Source organism: Castor canadensis, chromosome 3 (genome assembly GCF_047511655.1).
Source record: "Castor canadensis chromosome 3, mCasCan1.hap1v2, whole genome shotgun sequence".
Taxonomy (NCBI): Eukaryota; Metazoa; Chordata; class Mammalia; order Rodentia; family Castoridae; genus Castor; species Castor canadensis.
In genome coordinates, this window is record NC_133388.1 from 154,515,476 (window position 1) to 154,542,902 (window position 27,427).

The 27,427-nt window shown below is 32.9% G+C and overlaps 1 protein-coding gene across 8 annotated transcripts in view; it reads right to left on the reverse strand.

Annotated features, from left to right (window-relative positions):
- Positions 1 to 8,411: 8,411 nt before the first annotated feature.
- Positions 8,412 to 27,427, reverse strand: part of Triqk (triple QxxK/R motif containing) — an 88,990-nt gene continuing 69,974 nt past the window's right edge. For 7 of the 8 annotated variants that reach the window (XM_074068836.1, XM_074068835.1, XM_074068834.1 and 4 more), the window contains 2 exons: positions 14,853 to 14,938; positions 8,412 to 9,722 (listed from right to left, as the gene is read on the reverse strand). In XM_074068836.1, coding sequence (XP_073924937.1) covers positions 9,609 to 9,722; positions 14,853 to 14,938 — 200 coding nt within the window. In that variant the 3' untranslated portion in view covers positions 8,412 to 9,608. The remainder of the gene's footprint in view (positions 9,723 to 14,852; positions 14,939 to 27,427) is intronic. The other variant, XR_012446355.1, reaches the window with a different exon arrangement.

The window sequence follows — 27,427 nt, forward strand, 5'->3', positions numbered from 1 at the left end:
AAGGAGAACTATAGGCCAGCTTCCTTAATGAGTATTGATGCAAAAATTCTTAATAAAATAATGGCAAACTGAATCCAACAACACATCTGAAAGATCATACACCATGACCAAGTCGACTTCATCCCAGGGATGCAGGGATGGCTCAACATATGCAAATCTATAAATGTAATACAGCACAGCAATAGAAGAAGCAAAGACAAAAACCACTTGATCATCTCAATAGATGCAGAAAAAGCCTTTGACAAGACCCAACACCATTTCATGATAAAAGCTCTAAGAAAACTAGGAATAAAAGGAATGTACCTCAACATTGTAAAGGCTATATATGACAAACCTACAGCCAACATCATACTTAATGGTGAAAAACTGAAACTATTCCCCCTAAAATCAGGAATGAGACAAGGGTGCCCACTATCCCCACTCTTATTCAACATAGTACTAGAACTTCTAGCCAGAGCAATTAGGCAAGAAGGAGAAATAAAAGGAATACAAATAGGTAAAGAAACTGTCAAAATATCCTTATTTGCAGATGACATGATCCTATACCTTAAAGACCCAAAAAACTCTACCCAAAAACTCTCAGACACAATAAACAGCTACAGTAAGGTGGCAGGATACAAAATCAACCTACAAAAATCATTAGCTTTTCTATACACCAACAATGAACAAATTGAGAAGGAATATATGGAATCAATTCCATTCACAATAGCCTCAAAAAAAATCAAATACCTAGGAGTAAATTTAACAAAGGATGTGAATGACCTCTACAAGGAGAATTACAAACTCCTGAAGAAAGAGATCAAGGAAGACTACAGAAGATGGAAAGATCTCCCGTGCTCATGGATTGGTAGAATAAACATAGTAAAAATGGTTATACTACTAAAAGCAATCTACATGCTTAATGCAATTCCCATCAAAATCCCAATGACTTTCATCACAGAGATTGAAAAATCTACCCTAAAGTTCGTTTGGAAACACAAGAGACTGAATACCCAAGGCAATACTCGGCAAAAAAAGCAATGCTGGAGGTATCCCAATACCTGACTTCAAACTATATTACAAAGCAATAGCAATAAAAACAGCATGGTACTTGGACAAAAACAGACATGAAGACCAGTGGAACAGAATAGAAGATACAGATATGAATCCACACAACTATAACCACTTCATTTTGACAAAGGTGCCAAAAACATATGATGGAAAAAAGACAGCCTCTTCAACAAATGTTGCTGGGAAAAGTGGTTACCTGTCTGCAAGAAACTGAAACTAGATCCATATCTATCACCCTGTACTAGTATCAACTCAAAATGGATCAAGGTCCTAAATATCAGACCTGAAACACTGAAGTTATTACAGGAAGGAGCAGGAAACACTCTGGAACTAATAGGTATATGCAAGGACATCCTTAATAGAATCCCAGCAGCCCAACAACTAAGAGAAAGGATGGACAAATGGGACTTCATAAAATTAAAAAGCTTCTGCACAACAAAAGAAATGGTCTCTAATCTTAAAAGACCACCCACAGAGTGGGAGAAAATGTTCGCCAGCTATACATCAGACAAGGCACTGATAACCAGAATATACAGGGAACTTAAAAAACTAAACATTCCTAAAATCAATGAACCAATTAAAAAATGGGCAACTGAACTTAACAAAACTTTCTCAAAAGAAGAAATTCAAATGGCAAAAAAGCACATGTACAAATTCTCACCATCTCCAGCCATAAAGGAAATGCAAATCAAAACCACACTAAGATTCCACCTCATCTCTGTTACAATAGCCATTACCAAAAACACCAACAACAGGTGTTGGCAAAGACGTGGGGAAAAAGGAACCCTGGTACACTGTTGGCGGGAGTGCAAGCTGGTGCAACCACTCTGGAAAAAAATTTGAAGACTTCTTAAAAATCTAAACATAGACCTGCCATACGATCTAGCAATCCCACTCCTGGGGATATACCCAAAGGAATGCAACACGGGTTACTCCAGAGGCACCTGCACACCCATGTTTATTGAAGTGCTGTTCACAATAGCCAAGTTATGGAAACAGCCAAGATGCCCCACTATTGATGAATGGATCAAGAAAATGTGGTACTTGTACACAATGGAATTTTACTCAGCCATGAAGAAGAATGAAATCTTATCATTTTCAGGTAAATGGATGGAACTAGAGAACATCATTCTGAGCGAGGTCAGCCAGGTTCAGAAGACCAAAAATCATATGTTCTCCCTCATATGTGGACTTTAGATCAAGGGCAAATGCAGCAATGTGGTTGGACTGGGATCACGTGACAAGGGGAGAGCACATATGGGTGATATAGGAACAGGTAGAAAACCCAAAACATGAAAACATGTATAGCTATCCTTAACTCATCTAGCAAAAACACTTTTTCTTCCTTATTATGCTTGTCTCTTTTCTTCAACAAAATTAATGATAAAGGCAGAACAGGACCTGCCTGGAACTGAGGAGGGAAGGGGGGAGGGGGAGGAGGGGGGCAAAATGACCCAAACAATATATGCACATGTGAATAAGTGAATAAAAAAAAGACTAATAAAATTTTAATGGCATATGAAAAAAATTTTGTTAGACTTAAAAATCTTATTGCACTATCACTTTTCAGGAAAGTAAAATAATGTAAAAACATTTAAGGTTCATAGTTGTAATAAGAACACTTCTAATGTCAAACATGATAGAATTTTCATTCTGGTACTAATGAAGATTGCAATGGGCTAAACACATCCAGTATATAAAACCTATGACTTATAATAACAATGAAACAACAATAGCCACAGATAAGTGGTAATCCCTAACTCTGAAATTTAATAAATGGAAACACTCAAGTATTTATCTTTCCTTTCCTGTATGAGCTACATTTTAGGGTAACCAAATAATTGATAAATGAAAATTCTTTTTCAAAATAAGTCCATATGAATGGAATAATGGTTACTAGAGACTGAGAAGGACAGGGAAGAGGGAGGACAAAAAGAAATTATGTAAGGGTTACCAAAACACAAAGAGAAGGAATCAGTTCTGGTTTTCTGTCACAATACAGTAACTGTTGGTTATGATGGTCTATGTTATATTTCAAAATAACTGGAAGAGTTCTAATGGTACCAACACACAGAAATGATGAGTGTTTAAGATGAAAGTGCCTTTCACCCATAATTTCAGACTAAATATTTTCACATTATCATATTGTATCTCATAAAGACATACATTGCCTCAATAATAATTCCACTTAAATACTAAAGGAATGAAAGTTGCCATTTTGCATTGTCTAAAAAGATAATAGAACTAAGAAACAATTATGAATGTATGCTAAGAGCTATAGATGAAAAATTAACGGACAACCTTATTTTGGAGGGACTCATGTTACTTGAACATGAACATGCGAATCAATCACAATACAAGTGAGAAAACTACATGAAATGTTCATCATTAAGCAATGAAATACTCTTGGCTTAAAAACAAGCAAATGAACAACAATGACAACAAAAAACCTGTATGGACTTAATGTAGCCTAAGATCTACCAGTTTACAGAAAAATTGAATATAGATGATTGAAATTAACAATGAAAAACATGAAATCTGTAACACTGGATGCTCAAAAGGACCAGTAAATCAATGGCATGAAATAAAAGAAAGTTAAGAAACACTCAACCAAGGGCAGTATGGACCTGATTCAAAATCTGTTTTGAATGTCAAATAGACATCTTAGAGACAATTAGGGACATGCTGAATATTGACTTGGTTATTAGACAATATTGAGAAATATTAATTTTATTTGCTATAATAAAGGCATACTGGTAATATATTATCAAACAGAAAAAAGTCAATATTGTCAGTTAAACATGATTATTTAGAAGTAAAATGCCACTAGTTTACTTTAAAATATTTCAGTTTACAAAAAATAAGGGGAAATTTACTAAAAGTGGCAAAGCATATCTTTAGTAAACCTACCATATTCATGGATTATTACATGTGGTTTTGACCACATACATAAAATTAAATAAAAAAATCAAAAGAAGTTTTAAAAACAAAAATTTTAAATGCCTGCATTTACACAGTTGAGTTGATGTGGAGTTCTCCATCCATCTACATTGTCAGTTGTGTTTAGTTCATTGTGTGATCTGCTGAGTGCTTCCCTGCCCATAATTTTGTGAAAATATGCCTCCCCAAAAGCTAATGGCAACCCAAAAGCAAGGTGAAAGTTACTGTTCTTAGTTGAAGTGATAAAGTGAAAATTTTACATTTGCTGAAAGGTAACATGTCTTTAATGGAAGTTGGGTGGCGGAAAAATGGATCAAGCATTTGCAGCATTCCAAATAAAGATCTAGTTTTTGGTGAGCAGTATTAATCTATACAACAGTAAGTTTTGTGACAGTAATGAAGCCCACTCCATGCGGTTTCAACTTATGGATGTTCAGACCTACTGTGTGTACCATATTACAGGTAAATTTGAGTAATTTCAGAGCAGTGAACTCTATGGCTTTTCCTTAATGGAAGTGTTCTTGGAATCATATACCCATGAAAGGATCTACTGTAATTGTTGAAAATAATTGATGGGCAAATTCATTATATTATTCTCACTACTTTTGTGTAATACATGACTAGCAATAAAATAAAAACAGATAAGCAGTAAGAGATAGGAAAACAGGCGAGGAGTCAAAGGGAGAACAGAGGCAGTTAATACAGTAAGTACAGAGTGAAGCATGAGAATACACTAACCCATTAAAGTAGAATTGGGTTCAAAAAAACAGAGACAGAATGTTAAGAGATTACAGGAACTAAGAATAGGATAGATGGGGTAGAAGATAAAGGGTTGAAGGAGGTAAAACATTTAAACAAGATGCCTAGATAAACACATCCTATCTGGAGCACAAATGCTTGGAACTAGAATCATCAATAATATTTCTCTTTAGTTTACTAACTCTTAGCACCCTGATAGGGGCTAAGATTATGACTTCCTTCTCATGGCCATTACAGCAAGCATTATATTCACCACTGTCTACCATAACATCTTGTATTAAAAAACTAATTGTTACAATTTAAGACACTTAACATGTCTTTAATCTAATTTTATAAATACAAAAGTTTTTTTTTTTTAATTTATTTTGTGCTATCCTAGGATACAGAGAAGGCAAAGCAAGGAGGACCTGCCTTGTCACATTCAATAGAGCAACTGCAGAAGCAATTTGTTACAAGCAGATGGATAGTTGAACACTAAAAAAGATGATAAACTAGAAAGGAATTAGATATTGAAATCAATTTCTTTAAGACTTACCATGAAAGTTCAGTTTCACGCAAACAATTGTATTTGAAGTCAGAAAAAAAAAAATGCTGTACTAAGACGTGTGCCCGTGGAAACAGAACTTTACACATGCTATAGCCTTTACAGTCACCATTCACTTGATTGGTCCAAATATTTATAGTTCATTGTTATGACTGCCAAAACTGGCAACCACAAGGATTGTTGTCTCAATTAGGACAGTAAACAGATTGTCTCTTTTTTTTAATGAAAAAATCTAAAATGTAATACTTCACAGTTTAACATGTTTATTCATCTAAACGAGCTAAAAAATAATGGTGCGACATCTGTTCGAGAAGCACTGGTACCTCAAATTTTGGCTGCCTCTCCACCAATTTGGTTGTAGTTTTTAAAAAAATGAAAAATAGGAGGGGGTACTGTCATCAAAAAATCTTCTGGCATGTAAAAATATCTTATTTTTCTTGAAATAAGGATCTTGTATCTGTTGCTACAGATAAAAAAATTGTGCAACAAGGAGGTATTATGTGAAATAGGGCTGCAGTTCAATTGTTTTAAATGAATTACTGATCCACTATGGCTATTTCCATAGTGTATAGTTTCCTACATGACTCTCCATGTTCCCTCTTTACTTACCCATACAGTTAAAATCTGAGCAAAATGTTAAGAATGTATCTGCATGTACTGAATTCATCTGCTACAATTTTTTAGTGGGGGTTGTACCGATGCTAGACATGGTGTCGGGTGGAACAAAGTCTAGCAAACACCATTTACCCAGGCGGCACTGGAGCAATTCTAATAGAAGGCAGTGCTGCTTGTGGGAGAAGTAGGAATTTCCTCAGAGAAGCCTCGGTAAGTGTAAAGAAGTCTAATCGTTGTAAAAGAGAGAATATAGAACTATCATAGATTGTCTCTAGGTAAACAATCTTATGCTATGGATGAAATATATTAAAAAGGAGTAAGTTTAATTTCTAAAAGTTAATTTATGGAGCTTATCTGAAGTATAATTCACTCCATTGAATTACCATTCACTATATACTTGCAGAACCTGGAAAACAGAATGCTTTAGCTATTTATATAAAAATTATAGGAAAAATTTAGTTTTCCTTTGGGGTAATGATGTATTCAAACTCTGAGTATGGGTTTTTACTAAATTTTCATAATTGACTTCCTAGAAAAAGCAGTGTTTCTAAGTATACATAATATATAAGTATATACATATACATATACATATAAAAAATCCCCAAACATCCAATAACTATTAAATGCTAAATGCTAAGAGGTGATCGATATTGTGATGTTTAGGACTTACTTATTAAATTCAAACAATTTTTAATCATCTACTATGCACAAAAATTTGTGCCGGACTCTGAGAGGACTAAAATACAGTAATTTAAATTTTAACATGAATTTTAAACTTATGTGCAAATTACTACATTAGTAGAATGATGAAAGTAAGTAAGAGCAGTGTCATGATTTTTCAATTGTTGATTGGAATGAGAGTATTTCCTTTGCCTTCATGAAAAATTGAAAAGAGAAACACTTGATGTATTTTGCACCCTTGAAACAATCACCAAACCTAAGTATGTACTGAAGTTAAGTTTCTTATTTGTTTGAAAAGAAATATTATATGAAATTATATTTTTGCAATAGCTCCTCTCCAATAAATTTATTCATTCTTTAGTCTAAACTTACAAAATAAGAACAAGGAACCCTTTATTCATAGTATTTCATAGGTTATATTTTAAGTCTCTTGCATTAGTTGGAAATTGATTCTGCAGAATATGTTAGCAAACAGATTTTAACATTCTGAAAAGTCACTATAATTTTTTCCATTTTTGCCTTCTGAATTACTCTCAACAGTAAATTATTATAGGGGAAAGAGCCATATCAAAACTTGGTGTCTGATGCCAGTCTCAGATTTATGCCAACACCACTCACTATTCAGAAGTGTAATCCCCTGAACCTGCAGGAAGGTATCACCTTTCTATCTTCAAAGATTCAAACCAGGCTTTCAATCTGTGATTTCTCTTCAAGGGATTGGCTGCTTCCCAGTTAATGTGAATTGGTGAAATTTGCATTTCATGAAAACAGTATTGTGTAAACATATATTGTCTCACTTTACCTGCTATTTACTGAAAAGCTTTTAGCCTTCGGACTTAATGGTTTTCTGGGACCATCATACATCAATCAGCTATACATGTGGTCTCAAGATATCAATAAAAACTAGACAGTGAAACTTACCTATAATTGTGCTAAATTTAGACTATTATTAGTACCAGAAACAATGTTTTTCCCCAAAAGAATACTTCATGAGTATAGCAAAATGGTAAAGTTTATCTCAAAAATGACAAATTTTCAAACATTTCCAAAGGTATAGTAATCTATTCAAAATACTGTGCACTTTGTCAATATCCTACTTGGATAGGCATCTAATAAACAATTATTACTTATCCTTTCATTTAAATTACCACTGAAAATCAGAAATAATCTTTATTTAATATAGCTGTTTTTAACACCATATGGGATGGAAATAAGTAAATGAAAATTGTTCGTAAATGTGATGGAAGTGGAGGAAGGCAGTATTTCGTGACATGTGGCATGTCACTCAGGAAAGTAAAAGGCCCATCATCTCCAAAATGCCAGCTTGGATATTCCCTTGCCTCCCACTTTGCGAACAGACATACCACATGGCATAAAATGCTGCAACCTTTCCTAAAAATGCCACTTGGATTGGTCCACTGTGGTGAGTATATAAGAACTCTTGTTCTGTTTTTTGAGTTTGTGAGTTCAAGAGGAAGAATCTAGCAAATAACACTGGCTAAATTTTGCCCTCAGATGTTTGGCATAAATAATCTGTGAGGATATTGGAACCTTTGGCTATTTCCACACTGATGAAATAAATTATGCAACTTTAAATAATTCTACAGAACATAACATTATACTGTCATATTAAACTTTTTTGCAAAAGTACCAAAGAATATCTGCTCTTTTAGAAACTATGCTTATAAAGCCATATATGCTCCCAGGGTATTTATCAACGTTTTTATCTTTTGGCAAATACAGAGATAATTTTAATAGTGTATTTATTTTTTATAAACCCAATGTATTCACTATAAAAATTTTGTGCACATATTTCAAACTATCAATTTTTCAAGGCATTTTTATTTAAGGTAGTAAGTACAATTCTTCTGTGGATAGGTATTTTCCAGTTTTGTGAGCTTTATGGATTCACATGTTTTAAAACATACAAAATTATGATTGCCAATAAGATTTGCTTATACTAGTCACTATGCTCTGAGAAATGCAAAATACACTGAAAACGTAATCAGAGGAGCACACAGGAGAGTAATATGAGGTATACATTTTCTCCTGTTATTTATTTTTCACTAGAGTTCTAATTAACTCTCAAGAGACAAAATGTAATTTTGTAAAACAACTTTGTATTGTTCCAATTTAGAAGACAACCCAAGAAAATGATTCTGAGTAGGTAGGACTTCTGCTAATTCTGGGGTGTGAAAAATACTGCACAATTAAATAACAGATTGTTACATACTTCCCTAATAAAAGGGGCAAACTGATACTGCAGGCAGCCAGAACAACATAATTAAAATAGAATTCCAAGTTTATATTAATAGAGTAATAAGTTAATTAAAATTGAGATCAACTGAACTTTCTATTTACACCAGTTCAAGCAGCCCAAGAGGAAAAGAATTCTATTTTAAAGACATATGTGACTCTTTGAGCTTCTGTCATCCAGGTGCCATTTCTGATGGAGCACATGTGCACTGAACAGTTGGCAAGGAAGGAAAAAGATTACTGTAGATATATGTGCAGATAGTCTCTCTAATGATATAAACTATGTCTGGAAAGAAAGGGACTTCTTTATAAAATAAAAATTTCCCATGACTTTTTGTTCCTTCTTAAGTCTCTGAATGTGATTTGAGTATTGTTTCTGAAAATGAGAAAATATACTTTTATTTTTGATAGGCATAGAACAAAAACACACTTAGTATTTGTAACTGTTGGAGTTATACACATAAGTTGGATAAGACTTTTGAAAAATTAATGATCTGTTAACCAATTTTTTTCTAAATGTGCCATAGACAGGGTGTTTGTCAAAGCAGATATATTTATAAAAGTGGTCAGTAGCTTATATTACACTACACTGGTAGGTAAGGTTCTTTCCTTGATATCTTATGTAATTATTTGAAAAGATATTTCTGAAAACTAGAGTCCCAGAAGAAAATATTCTAGATGCTCTAGTTTCAGTTCTCCAGAAAATATTCGTCCCAAAAGGTGCTTTTATAAATTTCATTTTCACATATTGATTGCTGTTCATCTAATCTTCATCAGGGTCCAGATCATGGTCAACATCCGGGGACAGTCTGAGATAAAAGAAAGCATAGAAAGCCAGTAGGAGGGCCAATATAGCTGCAAGTACAAGGCCAACTTCCTGTGAAAGAAAAACAGTAGACTTGAAATTGATGAAGAGAGAAGAGTTAATGTGATCTGCATCATTAGATAAAATAGCTATTACTTTATGAATAAAAATAATTCATAGAATTATGAATGAATAATTTGTACCTAATTGCATTTAACATTTTTGTCAATAAGTAAACTCTGCACATGACAACACTTATTCTAATATGAAGTACATTAGTGGGTGAGTCATTTTTATTATTACTTTTAGTTAGGTAAGTTTTTTCTAATAGTAAAATTAAAATTTATTATTATACTAGATTTTTATAGTTTGGATATCAAAATGCTGGAATCTGGTAATGTAGTTTTGCTTACACAGTTTTGTCTGTTCTCTACTTGAGCATTCTAACTTTACTTGACATTTCAATAATACATTTGTTATTAGTGATAGCATTTGCACAAAGATTTTTCAGATATTTATCATTCCATTCCTATTGAGAACAAATAGCTTTTATAATTGGCTTCTAGATTATGTATCTGTATTATATCCTTATTAAATATTACTTTGTTCAAACTCTAATGTTTAAATTCTAAATCCTATAGCATATATACTGGGGCAACAAAACTTAGTGCTCAGGTCATAAAGCATGTTACAGTACAGTTTATCACCACTATAAAGGATGGTACTATATATTTCATTTGGTAATCAAAATTATTAAAATAGTGACCAAAATTTACTACATATATTATGATTAAAATCATGCTATTCTTCAAAAAATATATGTGCATGTGAGTGTGCACCATAACAGAACTTTTTCAATATTAACCTGTCATTTGGCTAAATAGATAAAAAACAAGAAAGCATGCAAATTCAGTATCCTAAAGGACCTAATATTCTCTTTTGATACTGACTTGTGGATCAGACCCCTTACCTGTTATTATGTTATGGGGATACAATTCACTTATATTTGTGCAAATACTTATTATATTTCATAAGAAAGCAAAATAAATAATTCAACATACACCACCAAATAAGGTTTAAAAACATCACAATGAATTCAATTTATAATCAGCATGGAATTTTACCTGAATGTTGAAATTACAGAGATAGTTTACACAGATTTTTAGCTTCAAAACTAAATTTATCTAGATACCCAAACTATGAAAATATGAATAAAATACCTGGGGTTGAAAAGCTCAGTGTCAACATTTTTTGTAAGACTTGATTTTTAAGATCTAATATATCAATATAATGTCAAGTGAAAGTGAATTTTTCTTTGTTACAGTTGGAACACTTTGGCATCTCAAAAGGGCATGGCAGCATCAGACAGGTTTCATTTATTTTCTTATATCCACAGCTGTGCTCTCAGACCCATCTGGTTACACAGCTACTAATTTTAAGAGGATGTAATAAACAAGTGACATACAACTGCAAACTCCATCTGTTCTATATGGTGGACAAGAAAACTGATCAACAGCAGTCACCATTCACCTAAGCTTAGTGCAAAATAAAGTTTTTATTCTTGATTGGAGGCCATGCTTCTCTGTTACTGATGATCACTTTAACTACTCATTTAAAATGAGGAGCTCCTCATTGTCCTTAAGCAACACTGTATGTCTTCACTGTACGCTTCTATAATATCCAGAGGCCTGAAATAGAATTTTAAGGGTAGAAAGCAGAGAATGTTTATAGAATACAATTTCAGAGGGTTCATTAATTCAATTATGTCTGGTCAATATATGCCATGAGGATGGCTTAAGAAGCATTAGATGGAGAGGTATAACATTAATTTTCTTCAAAATGTCCCTTCTTTATTGGGAAAACAAGCACTGTAGAGGCTGATTGCTTAAGGTTTCAAACAATGACAAAATTTGAAAATAACACTTTCAGGATGCTGGTGACAACTGACCATAACTTAGAGACCCTGTAAGCATTTATGACTCTCCTGTCTCTTGGCTATTTCTAGCTTTAAGCTAGAAATAAATAAATGGAACAAACAACATTTCAAGCTTTTCATCCCAAGGGGTTGTTGTCAGGATCTAGTTAACACTAAGTGTTTTATTTATGTAATATAGAACTAAATTTTTTATGTATATTTTTAAATTTTAGTTATTCCTCTCAAATAAATCTTTAAAAACAAATTAATTCTTAACAAATGTATATCCTTTTCCTTTTAAATGGCAGGAAACACAGGTATTTTCATTCTAAAAAACTTGTTGATGCTATAATTCCTAAAAATCAATGTTTTAAATGAACAACAACCAAATAGCAAACTTAGCTGGGGACTTATTTTTAGGTAGCATTCACTGCATTACTATATCACAAATTAGAACAGTTTACTTATACTTCTAAGGAAAAAGAAACAGAAATAGCTTCTCAATTACAAATTCATCCTATATTTTAATACAAATAGATTTGTATGCTAAATCATTAACTGTTCTGACAAGTTTCTATTACTAAACATAAATTTATATTTTAAAAAAGCACTAGAAACCTTTGAGGGTAAAGGCCCTATTGTATAATTCTTGGTTTCTCAATCAGTACTATTGATTTTGTATGGTAATTAAACTGGAAGTGATTTCTTGCCTAAGTTCTTCCACGACAATCAAGTCTTATCTTTCTTTCTATAGGTTCTACAATATTGTAATACTTATAGTGATTTCTAAATAAATAATGGATTAATATTTATGTGATCTTTACAGAGTGTTAAAATTATGTAATGCTTTAAATTTTTTATAACACTAACATCCATAATACTATCTTCACAGAAAATGTGAGAATGTTTTGTAATACATAATGTAGCCACACAATGCAGAAATAGTTGAAGAGAAGGCCAGTGACAAACATTTGAAGGAAGTATTATTTATATGAACTAGAAACGGCTAACTCTAACAAACATCTTCTCGACCTGGTAACTACTTGTAAGTGAGTTCGATCTGCCGAGTTCAAGGCTCAGTGTTTCCACTATGTTATTTGTCTCTCCTGACAACATCATGAGGTAAATGGCATAATTTCCATTTTACAAATGTGTCTGCTTAGACTTAGCTATATCATGGTAACAATAAAGGCTGAAAATGGTATGATACTAAGCCTTCTCATCACATGCTCAGTGTTGCTTTTCTCTTCCATGCACCTGTTTATATTTTCCATAGATGTAAATTTTTCAAAGAGCAAAACTATGATTCATTCAACAGAATAAGTAGTAAAGTGATAAAATAATACTGTGTTGTGGTCATTCTGTATCACCTAGGTAAGAGTCAAACGTGTTTGATGTTCATTAGTCCTTAGTTGCTTCTCTGACATTATCAATATGGATAAAAATCACTCACTAGGGAAATTAAAGAGCATTAAATGGCAATTGCTGAAAGAAACTTCGTTATTTAAAATCCTATGCCAAAATGACAAGGCAATCAAAGTTTGACAGGGCAAACTAATTAGTGTACCAGATTTGAAATGTAAAACACCTTGGTGGTTCTGACTCTGAAAAGTTTCCTATCATCTTAATGTGCTCTTAACATAAATTTTCAAGCAAAGCAAACAATGTTTAAGTTAAAGTCTTTGTCTCCCACAGGTTTACTAAGCAAAATGACATACTAGCTTATTGTATAGAGTTGTGTTCTGATATCAGTTAGAAACTCTTCTGTACATATCTTAAATTGTAGATGAAATCTGAGAAAAAAATTTTCATAAAAAGATAAACTATACATTGGTTTATAAAAAGACAGCAGCTAATTGTACTGCAAGGTAGATTTTTATATCATACTGGGATACAGTTATTTCCTTAAAATAAAAATGATAACATCAAATGAAATAAGAGATGTGTATGTAAAGGTGATATGAAAATAAATGAATGGCTGCACTACCACTCAAATCTTAACATGTTAAGTGTTCATTTAATTGTACCAAAAGTGAGTTTGTTACCCCAATATTTCTCTCAAAAAGAAACCAAAAAACCTCACTGTATTGCAAAAGATAAAAGTAAGTTATATATTGCTTAGGAGGACAATGATAAAAATGCTTTCACTATAAAAGGCAATCACCAAGTAAAATAAAGTAAACCCATAGGATTGCTTTTACAAAAGTCAGGTAACTGAAATATGTTTTAAAGATGAATGAAATTAGAAAAACATCTTCAAAAGATTAATCTTTCACACAGAAAGATAATTTTTTTCATTGAAAACTGACATACAGCACTGAGGAGATTGTGTTGTGAAAACATACCACATCACACAGCAATGCTTGATCAAAATCAGCAATCAGAAGCTAAAAGAAGGCAGTGTTTCATGATCATAATAGCAAATTCTGGAATACAACCAAATACATCATCTGGCAGTCAACAGCTGTTACAGCTTGGTAGTAATACCTTGGCATTTGCTATGAGCTATAACTTAGAAAAATTGATTTTTCATCTGCCAGATAAAACCCAAAATCTCTTTTTAACAGTTTAATATTTAAATTAAAAAAAAAATATATATATATTAGCCTTTTTTATTTTACACCTTTGGTAATAGGGCTGCCAAATTAGTTTTTCTGCTTAGTTTACTTCAATTCTAAATATTTGGCAAAAAGTGACCTGGGAAATAATGTAAATGTAATTTTGTTAAACTTTATTGTGCGAGCACATTGAATTAATGTTCGTTAGCATCATTCTCAGTTGCACTTATCCCTCTTAAGCAGATAAACACTGTTTTTTTTAAAGGACAAGTTTGAAAATGTCATTAGAATTTCATCACAGAGAGTACTAGCAACAATAACAAGATAGAGAGTAAAACTACATGTATTAATAGTAAATAGAGATGATGTCAACTATAATTTAAACTAGGAAGTGAAATTTATTGAAAATGAAAGAATTTTTTATTAAGGCCACATATATATCACTGAAAAGCTTGAACAATATCCAGTAGCTAAGAAAGAAAATTACAAGTTTAAGTGTAACTTGCTTTCTTAAGTAACATTGTATTTTATTTTAAGGACCCTCAAAATCTCAAGATAGGGAAGAAGTTTTCAATTGAGTAAATTCTTTACAAAAACTTTCAATTTTGGCATTCTATTTAAATTTAGAAATGTCATGAAGCATTACAATTCAATACTTATGCAACCCAGTTTTAGAAAATGAAATGGCATATACATATCGACTTATAAAGTTATCAAATAGACGTCTACCTTTATGCCTATTGCTGCTTTCCTTGCTTCTGCTTTTAATTTGGTTGCTCGTAAAATAGGTTTGGTTTTTTTATAATCCTGTTTACCTAAAAAGAAATAGTTTCAGACAATGAGTTATATATAATTCAAGCTTAACAGTCATCTATGCAATGTCAAAGAATGTTTAAATAGAATAATACAGGAATACAAAGTTGCAAAGTAGTTCCCAGTTGTGATTACTATAAACCTGACTTACTTTTCAGCAAGAAGATTCTCACAGACATGTTTGATTTGATATGCAATGAATGTCAAAACAAGATTATAAATTTTTTTTAGAGAATGAGAAATTTAATGCATGGAGAGTAAAGCTTTTAGAAGCATTTGGAAATAAAGGCATAAATAAATGAGTATATATAAGATCCTACCAATAGGTAAATAAGTTAACTTTGCCTTAAAAATTACACAGTAAGAGCTCACCAAAAATTCATTTGATTATGGATACACTGAATAATCAAATAGTTTGAGAAATATTCCCTAGTTTTCTCTAAGAGACTAGGAGAAATCTATAAATAATTAACTTTCAGTCTCCTGAATTCATTAGAAAAATACCTATTTACTTTTATTTCCTCTAACTACAGGACAGTCCAAAATTAAGACATAGGAAGGACAGCTAATTTAGATACAGGAGTCAATCATTTCTACCACTTTTCATAGCCAAAAATGGGCTCAATTAAGTTAGGGTCACAAAATTTCATTTCTTGGTATACATCTGGTGACTCCACCAATGATTTACAAAAGAGATATTAGGCAGCCTGAGACAAAATATATTTAACAATGACAAAGTAGTAAGCATCAATAATATGTATTTTGTTAACTAAATTCTTAACTAGGAATTGAATCAGAAGATACTTAAATATAATGGTGTGTTACTCTGAGTAGAAGTTAGCATCACAATATAATCTCTTGGGCTATTTTATATTCTTATTTTGCCTTCTTATTCCCGCCTTATTTCCTTTCCTTTCAAAGATCAGTTCCTTTCCAAGACTCAATTTACCCACACATTTCCCTTATCTAAAAAAATACAACTAACTTTATCCATATCTTCCTTACAATGAAATCAATCTGAAAGCAGTCGATCTAAAGTAAATTGTACCATAAAAATTTAATGTGAAATAAATCTGTTTCTTAATATGCCTACTAATAATTCAAAAGTACCTTTAAATTTTCATATAGACTTTTAGAATTAGAAATGCAAAGAGAAATGAGTCAAATGGATGGAAGTGATGTAGAAATGTGATAGCTGTGTTTATTAGAAACATAAAAGTATTTGTCTGGCTAAAGAGTTAGGTACTTTTTTTTAAAGGAAGGAATATTGGTCTTTCCTTAACCACTGTTATACAGCCATCTTTCTGAATTTATAGCAGAAGCTTAATAAATATTATTTGTTGATGGGGTTTAATGACTCAGAATGAGCCAATTGTAAAAATGTATACCAAATGATATAAATTTAAATCATAGAATAAACTGTATGCAAAAAAAATGTAACTGTGACCTATTTTAAATTAGTAACACTTAATTTTGCTGAAAAAAACCTTGACAAGTATTCACTCTGATTTCATATCTCAACAGCGAAATTATTCATGTCATTATTCCTGCTGAGATATAAACAGTTTAGAATGATGAAATGGTGACATATCAAATGCTTTCATGTGGGTCACAAAGCAATTTTCTAATGAAAGTCTAAAAAGAATTTTGAAGATTACAGATATGAAGCAAAAAAAATTCTTGTTTTATTCTGTATATGTCCTATAGAAATCTTTAAGTGCAATGAAGAAAAAAATAAACATATAAAAGGATTAACTTAACGACAATGTGTTTCATAAAAACATGTATTATTTGGATAACATGTCTGTCATAAAACAGGTTTGAAAATACCTAAAAGAACCAATGTCAATGTGGAAATCTATCACTCTACTTCTACTGCCATATAGCCATTGATTAAGTAATATATTCTACTTCAATTCAGTTCATGTATCTTCTTAGAAAATATGCTTATAGATTTATATTACAGTTGATATGAACATTCAAAACTGCATTTATTGTAATGCTATTAAAATTATTGTACACCTAATACTTTTCCAAAAAAAGTGGACCTGTTATAAATTTAACATTCTCCTTGCTGACTATGATACCTAAAAGTATATATTGCAAAATGTGTTTCCATCTTCTAAGTGAAAACATTTACAGGGGCATCTGTTAAGTTCTTTACAACTAAAAGCAGATTTTTCCCTTGCATCTCAAGAAGTTTCCAACACGTGAATTTTTATGGCTTTAAAACAGATATCTGTGCCCACATGATTGTAAAAGATACAAAATACAAAAGTCCCGACCTCCTGAATACTTGCATCTAGAAAAGAAAAAAAGAATGACAGTAGATAACGTAACCATTTATATGTAAACCATTTCTTTATTTCATTTTATTTTATTTATATGTGCATACAATGTTTGGGTCATTTCTCCCCCCTTCCCCCCGCTCCCTCCCTTGTCCCCACCATTCTCTCTCTTGTCCCCCCTTACCCCTTGCTACCTGGCAGAAACTATTTTGCCCTTATCTGTAATTTTGTTGAAGAGAGAGTATAAGCAATAATAGGAAGGAACAAGGGTTTTTGCTAGTTGAGGTAAAGATAGCTATACATGGAGTTGACTCACAATGATTTCCTGTGCATGTGTGTTACCTTCTAAGTTAATTCTTCTTGAACTAACCTTTTCTCTCATTTCTGGTCCCCTTCTCCTATTGGCCTCAGTTGCTTTAAAGTATCTGCTTTAGTTTCTCTGCATTGAGGGCAACAAATGCTATCTAGTTTTTTAGGTGTTTTACCTATCTGCATACCTCTCTTGTGTGCTCTCACTTTATCATATGATCAAAGTCCAATCCCCTTGTTATGTTTGCCCTCGATCTAATGTTCGCATATGAGGGAGAACATACGATTTTTGGTCTTTTGGGCCAGGCTAACCTCACTCAGAATGATGTTCTCCAATTCCATCCACTTACCTGTGAATGATAATATTTCATTCTTCTTCAGGGCTGCATAAAATTCTATTGTGTATAAATGCCACATTTTCTTAATCCATTCATTGGTGGTGGGGCATCTTGGCTGTTTCCATAACTTGGCTATTGTGAATAGTGCTGCAATAAACATGGGTGTGCAGGTGCCTCTGGAGTAACCTGTGTCACATTCTTTTGAGTATATCCCCAAGAGTGGTATTGCTGGATCATACGGTAGATCAATGTTAAGCTTTTTAAGTAGCCTCCAAATTTTTTTCCAGGGTGGTTGTACTAGTTTACATTCCCACCAGCAGTGTAAGAGGGTTCCTTTTTCCCTGCATCCTCACCAACACCTGTTGTTGGTGGTGTTGCTAATGATGGCTATTCTAACAGGGGTGAGGTGGAATCTTAGTGTGGTTTTAATTTGCATTTCCTTTATTGCTAGAGATGGTGAGCATTTCTTCGTGTTTTTTGGCCATTTGAATTTCTTCTTTTGAGAAAGTTCTGTTTAGTTCACTTGCCCATTTCTTTATTGGTTCATAGTATTACAAAGCAATAACAATAAAAACAGCATGGTACTGGCACAAAAACAGACATGAAGAACAGTGGAACAGAACAGAGGACCTGGATATGAAGCCACACAACTATAACCAACTTGTCTTTGACAAAGGAGCTAAAAATATACGATGGAGAAAAGACAGCCTCTTCAACAAAAACTGCTGGGAAAACTGGAACTAGATCCATGTATATAACCCTATACTAATATTAATTCAAAATGGATCAAGGATCTTAATATCAGACCCCAAACCCTAAAGTTGGTACAGGAAAGAGTAGGAAATACTTTGTAATTAATAGGTATAGGCAAGAACTTTCTCAATGGAACCCCAGCAGCACAGCAACTAAGAGACATCATAGATAAATGGGACTTCATGAAACTAAAAAGCTTCTGCTCAAGAAAAGAAATGGTCTCTAAACTGAAGAGACCACCCACAGAGTGGGAGAAAATATTTGCCAGCTACACATCAGACAAATGACTGATAACCAGAATATATAGGGAACTTAAAAAACTAAATTCACCCAAAATTAATATAAACCATTTCTTGAAGACAACTAGGTCTGCCTTTGATTAATGCACAGTGCAATGGGGCAGAATTGTAGCTCAGTGGTAGAGCATATGCTTAGCATGCACAAGGTCCTGTTTTCAATCCTCAGCACCAAAAACTAAAGCAATAAAAAGTATGTGTTTGATAGTTGCTTATTAAATTTCCTGTAGAGAGAAAAAGCTGATAATTCCAGTCTATGAAGCCAGTCTGGGGCCTCAATAACTTAGTTTCTCTATTTTCAATGAAACCACCTGTTATGGTATGGATATGAAGTGTTCCCCCAAGAGGCTCAAGTATTGAAGGCTTTAACCCCACCTGGTGGCACTATTTTAGGAGGTGGAGGAAACGTTAGGAGATAGGGCCTAGTTGGAGGAGTAGGTCAATTTAAGGTGTGCCTTTGAAGCTTATACTTACCCCTCTCTAGTCTCTCCCCTTCCCCTACTTCCTGTCTGATGGAGGTGAGTAGCATCTGTCATATGCTCCTTCTATCATGATATTGTGACTCACTATCGACCCAGAATCAAAAAAGCCAAGGACTATGGACTGAAATCTCTGAAACTATGAGCCAAAATAAATAATTCCCCTCTTTAATTTCTATCAGGCATTTGGGTATTTTGTCACAGTAATGAAAGGTCTGAGTAATGCAGCATGCCATATAATTTTTTATTTGTATTTCCTATGATATAGTTTAGGTCACAAACTCTTTCCTCTTCATCTCCATGTTCCTCATCAACTAAGTTATGTGCCCTCCTTCCAGTGTAACTCTGTATTACTTTATTTTAAAAGTATCATGCAGATAAATATACTTTTTTTCTCCTGGTATACAGTACTATGAATTTTAATGCATGATAGATTGTGTAACTACCACTACAAGTAGGATACAGAATAAAGGCAGGACCCCCCAAAAAATCCACATGCTACTTCTCTTTAGTCACCACTCCCCTCACTAATAATGCCTAACAACCACGGATCTACTGTCCAGTTTTATAGCATTGCCTTTTCAAAATGTTGCAATGAAGTGACAATAGTTTCGTTCTTTTAGAATAAAGTGTAAGATTTACCCAAGTTTTATACATCAGCAGTACATTCTTCTTCACTGCTGAGTTGTAGTCCCTTCTATGAAAGTATCAGAGTTTTCTTATCAATTTCCTCATTGAAGTGTATTTGTGTTACTTTCAGTATTTGGAAACTATGACTAGAGCAGGTGTATAGATTTTTGTGTGAACATAGTTTTCCATTATCCAGGGATGGGACACTTGTGTCATATGATAAATATATGTTTAACTGTGAAAAACTGCTTGCCAAAATGCTTGTATCATTTTGCATCCCAATTAGCAATATGTAAGAGTTTGAGTAATATTACTAGCACTTGGTACTGTCTAACCTAGATTTTTAATTTTTAGCATACCTTTTTCATTGTATTCTCTTGTAATACTTTTATTTCTACAGTGTCACTCCTAGTGTTAGTAATTTGAGTCTCTTTCTCCTCTCATAGTCTAACTAAAGGTTTTACAACATTGTTGATTCTTAATAATAAATTTCTGATTTTGTTGATTTTTTCTATTGTTTTTCTTTCTTTTATTTATTTCTACTTTAATATTTATTCTTTCCTTTCTTCTACTTGCCTTGAGTTTAAATGTGGTCTTCATTTTCTAGTAGGTGTAGGTAAAACATTGGGTTATTATTGTTATTGACAGTAAAGCTCTTGCTTCAGCTGCACCTCATTTGCTTTATGAAGTGTTACGGTTTGTTTTCACTTATGCAAGGTATTTATTTACCATGTGATTTCTTGAATATCTGAGTTATTTAGAAGAGTACTAGTTAACATACTCATTTTCAATGTTTTATTATACAAATTTCTTATGTTAGCAATTTCTAATTTCATTATATTGTTTTAAAGAATAAATTATATATGCTTTCAGTTCTTTCAAATTAGTTGAGGATTGTTTGATGGTCCAACATATGGTCTATCCTGGAGAATGTTCCATGCACAACTGAGAAGAGTATATACAATGCTGCTGTTGGATAGAGTGTTGTACAGATCTAGTTAGTTGCTTACATCTTTTGTTTATTTTCTGGTTCTCTACCTAATTGTTCTACCTATTGTTGAAAATGTAATATTTAAGTCTCCAATTATTATTACTTATTTATTTCTCTCTCCAATTCTGTTGAGGCTTGCTCCATGTATTTGGAGCACTTTGTTAAATGTGTATATAATTGTTATATCTTCCAGAAGAATTGAACCTTTTATCATTATAAAATGTCCTTCATCTCTACTAACAAATTTTATCTTAAAGCTTTTTTTTGGATACTGTTTTCTTAGCATATCTTTCCTTACATTTCTATTTTCATGGTACTTTGGATTTGAATGCAAAATGTGTTTCTTAACAAGACTATAGTATTTTCTGTCTATTCTACCATCCTCTGCCATTTTTGTAAAATGATTAGTCCATTTACAGTTAATGTAATTAATGGCAAGCTATTTATGTTTGATATTTTTTTGTTTTCTGTACAACATGTGTTCTTTTGTTCCTTTATTCCTCTCATAGTATCTCAACTCATGTTAAGTAGTTATTTTTATAATATACTATTTTAATTCTTGTTTTACTGCTTTTTTTGAGTTACTTTCTAAGTGTTACCCTTGGAAATGACAACTGACAACCTTAAAATAATCTAGGAAAAATTACTACTAACTTAATTTCAATAGTACACAAAAACACTGCTTCATTCCTTCCCCCTTAGGAGTATTATTACTGTCACACAAATTATATATAAATGGGTATTGTTCCACTTGTACAGTTTTATAATTATTGTACAGTAATTATCTTTAAAAACAGGATAAAAATACACACAAAAAGACATGTACACTTATTTCATGTTTATCTATGCATTTACTCACACCAATTTACTTCTACTGGAGTTAATTTATTTTTTGTGTGTAAGGATTCAAGTTACTGCCTACAGTATTTTCATTTCAGCATAAAGTACTTTTAGTATTTCTTATGAAGTAAGGATTCTACTGACAAATTATCTCAGCTTTAGTTTATCTAAACATGTCTTAATTCTCAAATTTGTTCCTTCTCCTTTTTCTCTTCTTCTGGAATTTTCATTACGTCTGTGGTAGTACGCTTTATAGTGTACTATAGGTTTCTGTGTCTTCCTTCATTTTATGCCATTCTTTGTTCATATTTCTCAAACTCCATAATCTCAATTGACCTATGTTCCTTGAGTTTTTTTTGCCAGTTGAAATTGCCTTTGAATTCCTTCTAAGATGTTTATATCAGTGATTTTAGCAATAACAGATTTTCTACCATATGTGTGTGTATGTATATATAAAATTAGACCTCTGAACAATGGAAGATAAAAATATTTGAAAAACAGCTGAATCCATATGGAACACATACAGACTTTTCCCTTGTCATTATTCCATAAACAATATAGTGGAAAACTATTTACATAGCATTTATATTGTATTAGGCATTAAAAGTAATCTAGATATGATTTGAAATACATGGGAAAATGTGCATAGGTTATATGCAAATACTATTCAATTTTATATAAAGAACTTGTGCATCTGCAGATTTTGGTATCCATATTGGATCCTGTAAACTATTTCCTATGGCTACTGAAGGACAACTGTATATATAAATTTATAGCTCTCTAATAATATTCACTTTTTGGTAAGCTATTATCCTCACACTTTGTTTAGAAATAGCTTACATCTGTTTTTGAATTATATTTTAAGTGGCTGAAGTAAAGTCTTTTTCCTGTAAGTTCAATGTCTCAGCTTCCCAAGAAACAATTTTTATTGCTTTTTTCTGTGTAATAAACTACAATACACTGGTTCTTTGTGTGTCTGGTAGAAAATCAGACATATTTAACACTACTTACTGACCATCTGTGATTGAATACATATTTCCTTAAGTGCCTTAAACTGGTAAGGTTTTCAGTTTTGCTAACAGTGTGTGTGTGTGTGTGTGTGTGTGTGTGTGTGTGTGTGTGTGTGTGTGTTTTAAGATGTTCCTGAACTTTCACTTCTGCTTGTGTACAACCTGAAGGTCAGTAATATGTGAGAGATTACAGCCTTCGCACATCATTACTGGACATGACAGCACTCCATATACAAATGGTCTTCTAGATTCCCAGGGATCTATGTAGGAATTTTATAAAGACCCCCTGGGCATCTAATTAGTCTTTTTTTTTTTTTAAGGGTAGGGATTGGAGCTTTATTTTTTTTTTCATTTTTCTTTTATTATTCATATGTGCATACAAGGCTAGTCTTTTTTTTAAAAAAAAAAAAACAGTTTCTTGCTTAGCCTGAAGATTAGCTCCAACTAATAATGCTGCTTCAGGCAGCTCTAAACACTTATCACCAATTGCTTTTCTCAAATACCATGGGGAAAAGGCTCTTCATACTGAGTAAAGTATAAGTCAGCTCAAATAAAGACAATTTCTGAAAAAGAGGTTCTTCAGTGAGCTATTAGATAGGTCAAATATGAAGTATGAGGTTTTAAGATAGCTCCAAACCCTCCTTGCCTTCTTTCCTGAATTCTAGGCTGATGTTTCTCACAACTATGGTAGTAGCACAGCTGATGAAAGGGAGTTGGAATTAAGGCAAGTTAAAATACCACAAAGCTTGTGGTTCTTGCTGAGATTCAGCTGCTTTTTTTGAATAAACACTCCTTGGACTATTGTAAGACTTTAGCTGTCTGAGTTCTGAAAACATTGATTTCAACAATGTTTGCTATTATTTTGTTTGCTTTTACATAGGAGATTTTCAGAGGTTTTTATTTTCTATTCAAGAAGTATGTCTTGTACTTTAAATATCATTATATTTGAGGTGAATCTTGCAATCAGCCTATACTTGAATCACTTTATAGATTATATTTGAAGTGAATTTCTTATGCAGATTATATTCAGATCATTTTATAAAATTTCAAGTTGAAAATATGTTATTTAATTAGCATGTTTCAGATCATTTACATCTAGTAAAATGATTGGTATGCTTTAATGAAGTCCACCATTTTATTATTTGTTTCTTTTTGTACCATTTGATTTTCTTCCTTTTTCTCTTTTCCTTCTTTTTTGGATTACTTGAACATTTTTTAATACTCCATTTAAATAATGTATTGTGATTTTGTCTATATCTCATAGAATAATGTTTTAATGGTTGACCTAGAGACCACAGAATATATGTTAACTTTTCAGAATCAAATTGAAAGCATTTTAATTCAATTTCATATTTTTAATATATTTCAAATTATTTTAAAATATTGACATATACAACATATTTCACATTTTAATATAATGGAAACAAGCAGTGTGTTGCTTTGTAGTAATAATTTTGCTCATTGTTACTTGTATCTTTTTACATTCTGTGCTTACATTTGAACTTCTCAGACATGAGCCATTGAATAAGGAAGTTTATCTAGACAGTAGACTTTTAATAATTCAGGCCTTTAGATGGTTGCATGCAAAGAATTATACAAGTGAACAGATAACTATAGCACAGGTATATTTTGTTTAATTAAGTGCCAAACAAGACATTGGTGTCCCTGCTTGATGTGTATTATTATTGTAATCTAATAGTTTTAAAATGAAATGTGAAAGATATACAGATAATGTTAACATAATGCATCAAGCTAGAAGAAATGATTTCGAATGCTTTCACCAGAACAAAATACTAAATGAGGAAATAGATATGTTTAACATGATTTAAACATCACATAATGTATACATGTAATGAAATCTCACATGGTACCCCATAAACATGTACAATTATTATTTTTACATGCATCACTTAAATGTAGATTAAGTAAAAATTTTAAAATATGAAAGGTACATGCATAATTAGGGGGTAATTATTCATTGCTTGCTTAAATTTCATATTCATAATACAAACTCTAAGCTATCCTTAGTTTGTGCTTCAGTTGTAGAATAAAATTTCCTACTATTCGTCCCTCAAATTTTGTGGTCAATTTAATTGATGGGTACCCTGAAATTGCTAGATTTGCATTATTAAAACAATAATTAAAAATTTAAATTTGTATTTGTATCAATATAATTTTCTTGATATTGTGAAATAAAAACAAAACACAGAAATAAGTAGAACATTCATGTTGATAAATGATATGTGAACAAAACAGATTAAGTTCTTATTATCCCAAATTTTGTAAAAAAAAAAAAAAGTGATAATAAATGGCAATCATCCAATTTGTCAAGTGATGAAAAGCATTAAAAAGAAAAATACAGTTAGCATTTTGCAGATATAAGGGGTAGACCATAAAGGGAGAGACTATTGTCTCAGATAGGGTAGTCAGGGGAGTCCACTTTCACAAGATGTTGTTTGATCAGACACTTGAATGACATTAGAGAGCAAGTCACAGGTTATCTGATAGAAGAAATTCAAAGTATTGAAACCATACAAATGCAATGATTTAAAAGATACTAAGTCCTAGAGGGAAAGAGAAATCTCAATTCCTAATGGTAGATTCAGTGTCCAGAACACACCCAATGTTTGTTTCTCAGATTCTGAGTATACAGGCTCAAATGACAGCCTTGGAAATAAGCAGAATATCCAATTTGGCTCCCTGCTATGTGATTTAAGAGCTATTTTGATAATAAAGGTAAAATATCAATATTATTTCCACTTCTTACCAAAATGGTAAGTAAAATACAATCACACTTTTGGAGAAATTTCAGCAATTAACTATATCAACAAAAACTTTCAATATGTAATTACATTGATTATTTTCACAAACCTGTTTCTTTCCTCACTATGACTATTTGGCCATGAAAACCAGCCATGTACTTCTAAAACTTGAACTTTTGGTAAAATTTTCTTACTGTAGCAGAATAATAATGTCCTTAGTACATGGTCACAATTAGCAACTAATATATTTTCTAAGTTATAATCACAATTACTACAAGAGGCTGGCTGTCTTCAGTGGAAGGCTCAGAAGTATATTTACACTCTTATTGCAGAAGTGGATCAACTCCACATTTTAACATTCAATCTGATCCACCACCCTAACATATATCACAATGACAATGATATGGTATCAGCTTTGGAGAAGATACTGAATGTAAATTAGAAGCCTCTTCAAATAAATGTATAAAAGGGAAAAGAATGAGCATTCTGTTTGAAAGACTTACCACCTAAATCTGATTCATGGAGATCCACTGATTTAAAATATGTCAAGACTGTCTCCCAGCACTAAAGGTTAACTTGCCACACTCTGCACTCTATTAACCATTAAGAAAGGAGCACTGATACAACCTCTAAAGAAAAACCTGAGAAGAAGACAGGAAATGAGGAAAATGGCACATTGCAGACACCCACCAAATTCCTGCATCTCCAAGAATCAGATATAAAACCTCAGGTATGGGGCTACAAGGAAAGGCAAGCAATTCAGAAAGTCAGGGGATGGCACCAGTAAAAGAATAGACAGTTACTGATTACAGAATATCAAAAATATCAAACTTTAAGTCTACAAAAGAAGCAAAGAGCCCAGAACAGTCCCATGAATGCAAGAGCTGATCTTCTCCATCCCTACACCAACCATCTGGCCTTATTTGTGGCAAGAGCTACCAGGCATCCAGTGAAAATGAAACAAAAACCTGGAGGACTAAGAAAATGCCAAGAAGCTTTATTCTAGCTGGACAGGAGCCAACTGAGTCCAGGACAAAGGATAGGCATGGGAGCAAGCAAATCTGGCAGAGTCTGCACTAACTATCTATATGCTAGACCCATCTATATGCTAGACCCACTGCACAGCATATTTCTGTGCAAAGAGCTACCCTTGACCCACTCTGCAAAGCATGCTAAGCAGAAGCCAGCAAGCCTGGATCCTATTGTGTAGAAGCCAACCACTACCTGAGTTCCCTGCCCAGGGCAAAGGGCAGGTGAAGGGGCAAACAAACCCAGTGGAGATCTCTCTAACCTGTTACATTCCTAGATTCACTTCCCAACATATTTGTGTTACAAGAACTACCTGCACACACCTCTGAAAACAAAGCAACATGCAGGGCTAGAACACAGCCACATGGAGGGCAGAACACAGCAAAGCTCTCTGTGAAAGAAAGGGAGCTGGAACTAGATTCCCTATGCAGGGTAAGGTATAGACAGACTGGGCACACTTGGCAGATTACATCCTGATCCACTACCTGTGCATAGAGGGCACTCCATGGCTCCAGTCCAGCCACTGCCACACATGCCTAGAACCTCCTTATCCCCACCAGAACCCCTGCAACAGGCCATAGGTACCATCATCCTAAAGAAACTCTACCTCTTGGAATTTCTGCTACTCAATAGAATCTGTTCCTCTGCCCTCCAGCTGCTACCCCTGGCACCCATAGGAGAATCACAAACAATCCAGGGCTCAGATGGGATCCATCAGAAAATACAACAGGATAACCAAAGACAGAATGCTTAGGGCCAGAGATTG